The sequence below is a fragment of the Fundulus heteroclitus genome, chromosome 15 (assembly GCF_011125445.2).
Source record: "Fundulus heteroclitus isolate FHET01 chromosome 15, MU-UCD_Fhet_4.1, whole genome shotgun sequence".
Lineage (NCBI taxonomy): Eukaryota > Metazoa > Chordata > Actinopteri > Cyprinodontiformes > Fundulidae > Fundulus > Fundulus heteroclitus.
The window spans coordinates 24,008,395-24,018,023 of record NC_046375.1 but is presented as its reverse complement, the minus strand read 5'-3'; the positions used below and the strand labels follow the sequence as shown (position 1 = coordinate 24,018,023).

The 9,629-nt window shown below is 49.3% G+C and overlaps 1 protein-coding gene across 1 annotated transcript; it reads right to left on the bottom strand.

Annotated features, from left to right (window-relative positions):
* Nucleotides 1-2,210: 2,210 nt before the first annotated feature.
* mcm3 (minichromosome maintenance complex component 3) lies at nucleotides 2,211-8,281 on the bottom strand. Its single transcript, XM_036147691.1, has 17 exons — nucleotides 8,088-8,281; nucleotides 7,715-7,827; nucleotides 6,352-6,560; nucleotides 6,137-6,267; nucleotides 5,823-6,061; nucleotides 5,619-5,727; nucleotides 5,385-5,538; nucleotides 5,131-5,262; nucleotides 4,839-5,047; nucleotides 4,584-4,758; nucleotides 4,365-4,491; nucleotides 4,116-4,266; nucleotides 3,887-4,027; nucleotides 3,689-3,798; nucleotides 3,184-3,257; nucleotides 2,801-2,900; nucleotides 2,211-2,686 (listed from the first exon to the last, which is right to left on the bottom strand). Exons 1-17 carry the CDS (start codon nucleotides 8,160-8,162, stop codon nucleotides 2,488-2,490), a joined length of 2,448 nt encoding a protein of 815 aa, XP_036003584.1. The 5' UTR covers nucleotides 8,163-8,281; the 3' UTR covers nucleotides 2,211-2,487.
* Nucleotides 8,282-9,629: the final 1,348 nt, after the last annotated feature.

Below are 9,629 nucleotides of genomic sequence, written 5' to 3'. Positions count from 1 at the left end.
GTGAATACAACAAAACCGGTTTACTAGTTATTTATATCTAAGAGCATGTTTATTTTATTCCCAATGTGACACTGGAAAAATGACATGGATCATGAAACTAAAGCAAAACAGTTTCACATTTGCTCACTGGTGTGAAAAATATAATTTGAAAAAGTCAAAACAGTAAAAAAAAAAAAAAAAAAAAGTAACCACCCATTTTTTGCTATGAAGCTCCTAAAACATTCCGGTGCAACCTTCAAAAGTCCCAGAATTAGTGAAATAATTGTATTAATTTTTCATGTCCATGTTAAGTAACTTCATAACACTAATATGGATTTGATTTAGAACTTGCTTTGTTCTTTTGTTCTTTGTAACCTCTGTGCATTAAAACTATTGATCTATAGATTGATAGATCTATGTAAAAATTATTACCCATATGTTTATGACACTGAGGGAAGTAAGCTACAAGCACAAATGTTTTTCCACTCAAAGCACTGCTTTCTCCACCGTGTTACTTATCCAAGGTTTTAGCTGTTCAACACCGACTCAGGGTTTTGTGGTCCTCTGAGTATTTAACTCTTTAAGTTCCAGGAGAGATACGACCACAGAGCTACAGTCCAGCACTGAGCTGGAAGTTGGGCCCAACCATTCTAGTATCAGGGTCTGCCCTAAACAGATTATGGTAAATTAGGTCTTCTGAATACCCTTAATAATAAGTCTTAGCTCCTGTTCCTTGACCTTTCACGGGTCAACAGTAAGAACTCTATCATGGAGAGGAAAGGAGCCTCAGACAGCTGTGCCGATTTCGGACAACCTTTAACTCCAACGTCATTACGTGATGGAAACACACGTGGAAGATGGGAGTCAAATCCGGGCCTACAGCCTCCTGAAAAAGAACTTCAAAGTGCACAATCGCTTCTGTCCGAACATTTTCATTAATTTCTGTGAGGCGGTCTGTCCTTATAACTTATAAGTTATGACACGAAGGCTTCTTAGCACCGATAAGGGACGTTGCGGGGTTCCTTGCTAAACTAGCTACGAGAGGAAGCATACAGGCTCCTTTTCCTACCTCCTTCCATACTGACTGCACTATTCAGACAACACTTCTCTTTTTATCCCAGACCGCACTTATCAAGGCTCACTTCTGCTTTGGCTGAAGAGTCTTTACTCAATTTGGATGGAGCCTAAGTTACAACACTGTGCTGGTGCTAAGGAGCTATAATGAAGCCCACAATTATTTGTGACGTATAAACACATCCCACCTGACGGAAATTAAGGAAAATGTCCAGAGAGAAGAGATCCGGTCTACATATGTTCACCTGAAAAATGTAACTGATTATTTATGTTGTACACATCGCATATTTGCATTTTCCCCACAGAGTCCTATGTTTGAGTTTGATGTTTATGATGCATTAATAACTGTTTTTGCTATCATTCGCATTTAAGGTTTGTACAAAATGTTAAAAATGTTCAGGGGTGTTTTCTAAAACATTTCCACATCTCTTCGTAGTGAGTTTTTGTACAGTTGCTTGTTTTAAACACAATGATTATAATGCAGCGCTGTCTGAGCTAGCTTATTCTGACCTGAGCATAATTATTCGGCCTTTTCTGGTGACTGATACACTCACGTGTCACTGTTCAAGTCATTCTTTATTTTCTCTGAACAGTCATGTCATGTGAAAGGTCCCTGCCTAAATTCCTCGTACGCAGGGTCTAACCTAGGAGGCCTAAGAGGTTATTTTCTTCACTTTTCTTCTTTGTCTAAGCATCTCCAACATGTACAGTACTCTGAGCAGCGGCTGGACCGTAAAGTGTGACAAACTTTGATAATCCCACCCACACATGAAGCAGCAGAGCTCCCTCAGGGCAGACTACTGCATTCTGAATGCAAAACATAATGTCATCACATATCTCTCCTCCCACCAGCTTTTAGACTTTATATAAACCGCTGCACCATCAAGCTCAATAAGTCGTTTCCATCTCTGTGGTTGCCTTTTAATAGATGGGCCTTTTCTATTTTCTAAAAACAAAAAGATTAGCGAAAAATCCCCCTACTTAGTTGTAGATTTAGTTTAATGTGTGCCAGTCTTAATTTCCTTGTTCTGTTGTGAACCTTTTCCCCATACTCGCTGCTGAAACGCCTGCATTTCTCCACGGCGGGACAATAAAGGTCTATCCTGTTGTAGTCCACCCATAACCCCGAGGAAATGAGTGTCGGCACACCACCACGCTTACTTCTATTTCACTTATTTATATCAGCAACATTTATTTGAACAAACAGGAACTATTTACAGATTTATAACAAAAGCAGAACCCGCGTTGTGTCCGTTTCATCGGATGCGGGATCAGGACACACCTCCGGCGACAACCAGGTCGGTAAAACCTTTAAAGATGCAACGACAAACAGCATGAGGAGTCAACCTGCCGCTCCTTTTCTAAACGAGACGTCCGTATTCCGCTGCTTCTTCCCTCGGAGCCTCCAGGCGGTTATGGGTAAGGCGCCTCCTCTCAGATGAGGAAGACGATGTCGTCGGCCACCATGACCTGGTTGTCGTCCTGCATGCGGGCCAGAGCGCCGCGCACCTCCGCCCTGGTGAAGCCGCTCTCACGCTCCTTGTTGACCTCGTCCATGAGCTTGGTCATCTTCACCGACTGCGCGTGCGCCGACTGGAAGACGGCGAACAGGGACGACTTGAACTCCTTCAGCCTGGAAGGAGAAAGCAGAGGGAAGTCGTTTTGGGCTTTGCAGACACCGGATTGGCTCGCGACAAGTCGGCCGCGGAGCGAAGTCTCCGGCGGGCTTTAGAAATCGGTCGGTCACCTCTCTGCGGAGAGCTCGGCGCCTTCGGCCTGTGAAGCGGCCTCCATGGGCTCCTCCTGCTCCTGCGCCGCTGCGGCTGGCTTCCTGGTGCCGGCGTGAACTACGGGATAAAAACTCAGGGTCAGAGGTCTAGACAGAAAAGCCGAAAAACGGCAGATCCTACATCTCGTTTCATTCAGAACAGAGAAAAGGTGAATTAAAAGCCTAAAGGATGGAGTTAATCTGTGCTTAGCGTTTTCAGAGTAAAGTCAGATGCATCTCCAGAATAAGCGGAGCGATGAGCCAGGCGGAGAGAGAGAGAGAGCCGGCTCACGCCCTGAAAGGAGGTCAGCAGTCATTCAGAGAGTCCCACTGCATTGTGGGACGGCGACGCGGCCGCTTACTCTCGGGGACGTCCTGCTCTTCGCTGAAGTCAAACGGGCTGTAGGGCTCGCTGCCCTGGGAGCCAAGGCGCCCCCTGCAGGACACAAGAAAAAGGTTTTATTTGCCAGCTGAGCAACAGAAGCAGAAACCTTTGAACATTTTGGCATTTTTTTAAGTCCTCTGATATTTTACTGAGTTTCTCTCTGAGCAGCAAGTAAGACCCGTTTGCTAAGCGGGAAGGAAGTGATGGAAAATGCCACCGCTGCATCAAATATCACACAGCAGCAGTTTGTTAGGTGACTGGAGCGGTGGCACTGATTTAGTTTGGGGCGCCGGGGGGGTTGAACTCAGTTTGTTTATTAGAGGAAAAAAAATGTTAAACCCCATGCATCATTTCTCCACCACTCCATAGTTGTACACGGAGTGGTGTTGATCCAGAAATCCTAATAAAGACATCATTTGTGCTTTTTAACCCTAAAAATTAAAAATCTTTGATACGTTTGGTAGGAACTTCAGAGCCGCTACCTCTTCCTGGTCCTCTGCGAGCGCTGGCTGGCAGGCGCCTCCTTGTCGGCCTCTTCCTCCGAGCCAGAGTCGGGCTCCTGCCTCGCGCGCTTCTTCTCCTTCTCCAGAACCTGAACCAGGAAGAGCACAACGGCGATGATGCTGCTGAACTCCTCGTGGGGTGGGTTTCCGGTCAGGGCGCTCAAACGGATGACAAACCTTTTTAAAGTAGGCGAACTGGACCAGCTCCACGGCGACCTCCGTGTCCTCCAGCTCCACGGACTTGTTCATGCGGGCCTTGGCGTGCGCCGTGGACAGACGGATCAGGGTCTCCAGGGTACGGGCCGTCACCGGCGAGGTCTGGACGGGAAGGGGGAGGAGTCAGAGGTCTGGATGGGGGGGGGGGGGGGGTCTCATTGGGGTCTGCAGGCGGACATGGAGCGCTCACCCTGGCGATGTCGGCCGCCACCTGCTCCTGACTCCTCAGCCTGGAGTACTCCTCTGCGATGTGATTGGCCGCCTCCTCGGTCAGCACAGGTGTGATCATCTTGGCGATGTGGATGTACTTCCTCATGAACTCCTTACTCAAGATCTTATCCCTGGAACAAGAAAAAGAGGAATTCATCTCATTGTTTGAGCACCTTCTGCACTTCCACATTTTTTTTTTTTTTTTTTTTTTTTTAATCTTGCTCCTTACTTCTTCTTCCTGCTCCCGTGCAGCAGGTTGTTGTGCTTCTCGTAGATCTGCAGCTCCTCCTGATCCTCCGCCATGGCGTCCGGGTCATCTGTGGCCAGCACGTCCACCGAGCCGCCAAAAGCCATAGCTAAGGGGGGGGGGGGCCGGGACAGAGGGAGCGTCAGAACGCGGTGGTGTGATCAAAGCGGTGGTCGGGCAGCCGGAGGCGGCCTGCAGTACCTGCTCCCTCCTGCTCGCGGGGGTCCCGGTAGCGGTGCATCCTCAGCACGTGGTCAGAGATCTCCCGGTCCTGCTCGGGGTCCATCTGGTCCAGCATGATGAAGAGCAGGTCGAAACGCGACAGCAGCGAGTCCTGCAGGCCGATGTTCTCCATGGGGGTCTTGTACTGGTCGTACTGCGGGGGAGACGGGACACGGTGAGCGACGGCGTTCGTCGCCACGGCGGCGGGGACGGCGCGCGTTTCTCTGCACTCACCCTGCCGTAGACGGGATTGGCCGCCGCCAGCACGGAGCAGCGGGCGTTGAGCCGGGCGTGGATGCCCGCCTTGGCGATGGTGACGCGGCCCTGCTCCATCACCTCGTGGATGGCCGTGCGGTCCATGTCGGACATCTTGTCGAACTCGTCGATGCAGACCACGCCGCGGTCGGCCAGCACCATGGCGCCCGCCTCCAGGCGCCGCTCTCCTGCCGGGGGAAGAGCATCCCATTGTTGCCACGTTCCAAAAGCAGAGGAAAGGCTGGTTAGGGGAAAGGGAAGCGGAAGGTACCCGTCTCCTGGTCGGTGGTGACGGCAGCCGTCAGACCCACGCCGGAGGAGCCCCGCCCGGTGGTGGGGATGGCCCTGGGCGCCGTGTGGAGCACGTAGCGCAGCAGCTGGGACTTGGCCACCGACGGGTCGCCTGGAAGACACAAAACGTTAGGAGAGCTTTAGAAGAGCTTCAAAAGAAAGATTTAAACTTGATTCTGGGAAACTGCGCAGGAACCGTGGGGATAAAGCCACGGAGAACGGGGGGCCGGGTACCGATGAGCAGGACGTTGATGTCTCCTCGGATGCGCGTGCCGTTCTCCAGCACCTTCTCCACCCCTCCCAGCAGCATGCAGAGGATGGCCTTCTTGATGTATTCGTGCCCGTGGATGCTGGGAGCCAGCGAGCGGGCCAGCTGGTCGAACACGTTCTGAGAGGGGGGAGACAGCTGACTCAGCATCTTTTGATCGGCGGCGGTCACGGCGGAGCGGTCACGGCCTCGGGGCTTACCACGGAGCGGGTGCGACTGAAGTTGCGGATCTTGGCCACGTCGTCGGCAGAGATGGCGTGCGACACCTCCTTGCTCATGGACTTCACGTGGCACGCGATCATGATGGTCCTGTAGGGGGGCAGAGAACATAGATCAAAGCGTCCCTGGTGAAGAGCAGCGTCCCCGCAGCATGACGCCACCACCGCCATGCTTCGCCGCCCCACCTGAAGGTGCCGGAGGTGAATCCTCCCTTCTTCCCGGGCAGGCAGCGGTACGTGCCGATCACCTGCACCCTGTCTCCGGGCTTGACCACGTCCACCAGGTCGTTGTCCAGGATGATGTCCACGGAGCGCGGCAGCTGGCCGGCGGGGGCCTTCTCCGGCATCTCCTGCACCGTGATGGTCTGGTGGTCCTTGTAGATGGACAGGCCGAACTCCGTCTCCAGGGGGTTGTTCTCCTCGTCCTGTCAGAATATTCAGGATGAAACACACGTGGTGCCCCCCCCACACCCTCCTTTTCCTGACCCCAGAGTGCGTACCTTGGTGGGGTAAATGGCGCTGGAGGGGAAGGCGTCCAGGGAGGTCATGTCCGTGTACTTCCTCTCCATGGTCTTCTTAGTGGTGGGACAGTAGTGAACGCTGCGCACCACCTTGGGCCGGACCAGGGAACCTGCGACGCAACACAATCAACACACAAGCTCCGCCCCCCCGCCGCCGCCATCACACACACACAGAAGCCCGAGGAGAGACTCACACTTGGTGATGATGCCCTCCACACACACCATGCTGCCCAGCAGGCGGGAGGTGAGGGTCCGGGGCGAGACGTGCTTGGAGCCGAAGCTGCCCTCCAGGCCCACGAAGAAGTCCTCGTGCTGCTTGGCGTAGGTGGGGTCTATGGTGGCGACCAGGTCCTTCAGAGCCCGCTGGAAGGCCAGCAGCTCCACGAAGGCGTTGTTCATCAGCCTGAGGCACAGGGGGGGGGATTGTGAAAACCACCAGCGGTACCTAAAACGTTCCCGGTTTGTCCCGTTTTCAACCAGAAGCTTTGTTTCTTAGACCAAAAATAAAGAAGCGGTTCATTTTGGATTCTTTTTACTCGTCTTCTTTGTGAAACAAGTCGAGCTCAGTCAGACTGGACGGAGATCATCTGTCAACAAGCATTTTCATGTCCCGACACAGATTCCTAAGTGGATTCAGGTCTGGACTTTGACTAGGCCATGCAAACCTATTGATCCTTTCTAACGTAGCTCAGACTGTTAGTTCAAAGTCTTCAGCAGCTTAATTTAGCCTCACCCATCAGCTCTGAGCAGCTTGCTCGTTCCTTTGGTAATAAACCATCCCATCAGCATGACGCTGCCGTCGCCGTGCTTCTCCATGGTTCAGGGTGTTTTCACACACAGTCCCACAACTACAGGACTGCCCCACTAATAGTTGACTTAAGAGATTATCCCTCCTGAGCTGTGCATCAAAGCAGCTCCTCAAGAGTAACCATAGGTCCCTTGACTAGTTTTCTAATTAGTGTTCTACTTTCCAGTACTGAAACTGTAAACATTCCTCTGCCTTTTAGGGTAAATATGGTAAAATATAGTTACAGTTTGAAGAGTTTTTTTATTATTACTACAGAAGTCTACAATAGAAACACCACATTATCGGATAAAAGAACCAGGGGAGACCGAGAACAGGTCTATTGTCATTTAGGTTTTTGGGTCATAGCTGGCTGGGTTGTAAAAGGGTAACAGAGTAAATGGGGCAGAATCCAAGTTCAGACCACATATTTGGTAAAACACTCCCCCCTTTACTTCAAACTAATGCACCACTTTGTGTCGGTCCTTCACATAAAACACAACAAAGGTTGTGGTTGTGAAGGGAAACGTGTCAAAGTTTAATGTGTGTTAGGAACTTTGCAAAAGCTGTCGTGTTTTCTTCGGCCACAAGAGGCAGTAGAGAGTAATGAATAACTGCAGCCTCCCCAGAATATGTCTTTATAAAAAAGAATGAGCTTTCCTCTGAACACCGCCGTGATGAGGCGCTACAGGTTCGGGGTGTTTGGTGTGTCAGTGAGCAGCGGTCAGAACCGGCGTGTCAGAGTAACGAGCAGCTGATTGGCTGTGTCTTACTTGGCAGCCCGGGCCTCGTTGCGCCTCCGCAGGTCGTTGATGTTCACGATGAGCCGGGCTTTATTCTCGCCGATCATATCCCGGACTTTGCTTTGGTAAATGCCCTGGTCTTGCTGCGATGTGAACAGGATACAGAAAAATATATTTAAAAAAAAAAACGTTCTTGCATGAATATGCTAAACAATGCGCATTAACTTTGACACCAACTCACGACGGATCACAAGTATTTGGTGTTGCTTTTAAGCGAGAAGCGTCTTTTTTTTCCAAGCCATGACAAGATTTAGTTATTAGTTTCTTTGTTCTAGCCACATGCTTTCCTTCTCGCTGTATCCGCACGGCGTGCGTGTTTAACCGGACCCAGAGCCACACTTACATCGTCGTCCAGAAAGTCCAGGTAATCCCTCTGGGCCTCCCTCATCTCCAGGTCGTCTGCGGAGTCGGTAGCCATTTTCGCCTGATAAAATGGATTTCTTCTAAAACGCCGGTAAACACTTAGAGCTGCTCTCCCTGCTGCTGGCTCGACAAAACACGGCCGACTGAGAGGTTTTCGCGCCACTACGTCCCGCGAGCGAGTAAAGCGTGACGCGCGATTGGTTGACACGGAAGGCGCTGTTTTGCATAGTCGGCGGGGAGACGTAAAGCTGTCCAATAGAATGTCCGGGATGACGCTTGACTCCGCCCTCCCGAAGAAGTGCCGCGAAAACAGCCGGAAGAGGCGGGGCCGTTGGTCGTTGCGGAAACGAAGGGAGGAGTGTGCGTTTCTCTTCTTGTCCAGGAGGTGGCGGTATAAACTGTTTTCAGTGACTGAAACTCAACACTTGGGACAAAACTAATCAAAAAGATCCCATCAAGTTGGAGGGCAAAACAACGGCACCAAAATCGTGGGGATTATAGCTTTATTTTAGTAAAAGCAAATCTCCTCAGACTGAGAACCTTTTAAGAAACATTAGAATCAGCTTTAATCCCTCAGTTTGACACAAAAAACTTTGGTTCTAATTTGCTCTATGTAAAGACAATTTAAATATAAGTAGAAACAGAAAAGGAAAAGAAACAGATCACTGTGTATGTGTGTGTCTATCTATCTATCTATCTATCTATCTATCTATCTATCTATCTATCTATCTATCTATCTATCTATCTATCTGTCTGTCTGTCTGTGTATATATATATATATATATATATATATATATATATATATATATATATATATATATATATATATATATATATATAAATATATATAAATCTGTGTGTTTTATAGACATTGCTTTCTTGACGAATTGTGCAGGTGCACAATATGGCACCGCTACTCATGTGTTCTTGTTATGGGAAATATAAAAGCTCTTTGTTTACTCACAAATAAAAAAGCACAGAAGTAAAATATAAAAAGCCAACATTGTGTGATAAGTTAATCAGAAAACCTTTGAATGCAACCAGAGAGTGCTTCTAGCGTAGAAATTCTTAAAATTATAGGACGGACCCGGTTAAGGAAAAATAATCTAAACATTTTCTGTCCAGGACCTGGGGGGTCTGCAGACTTGTTAGCTGCCCCCTTTTTCCCTGACCCTAGACCCCCGCAAGTCCTGGTTGGACAGGTCAGTCCACTCTGTTGACCTGATCGTTGTAGTTGTAGTTTGTTGTAGCAGCTCTGTTTTGTGGATAATCCAAACCACAGTGATGGATGCACACACAGCAGAATGAATAACTGCAGTGTAAATAATGGCAACATCTTTTAACATATACTTTTTAGGCGAAAAATATTTGATGTTATGTTTATTGTAAAAAATGAACACTGCACAAGAATACACAAGAATACACCAACCCCACTGCAAAATATGGTGGTGGCAGCATCATGCTGGGGGGATGTTCTGCTTCAGAAGACTGGAAAGAGAATGGTAGATGGATGGGGCTACAG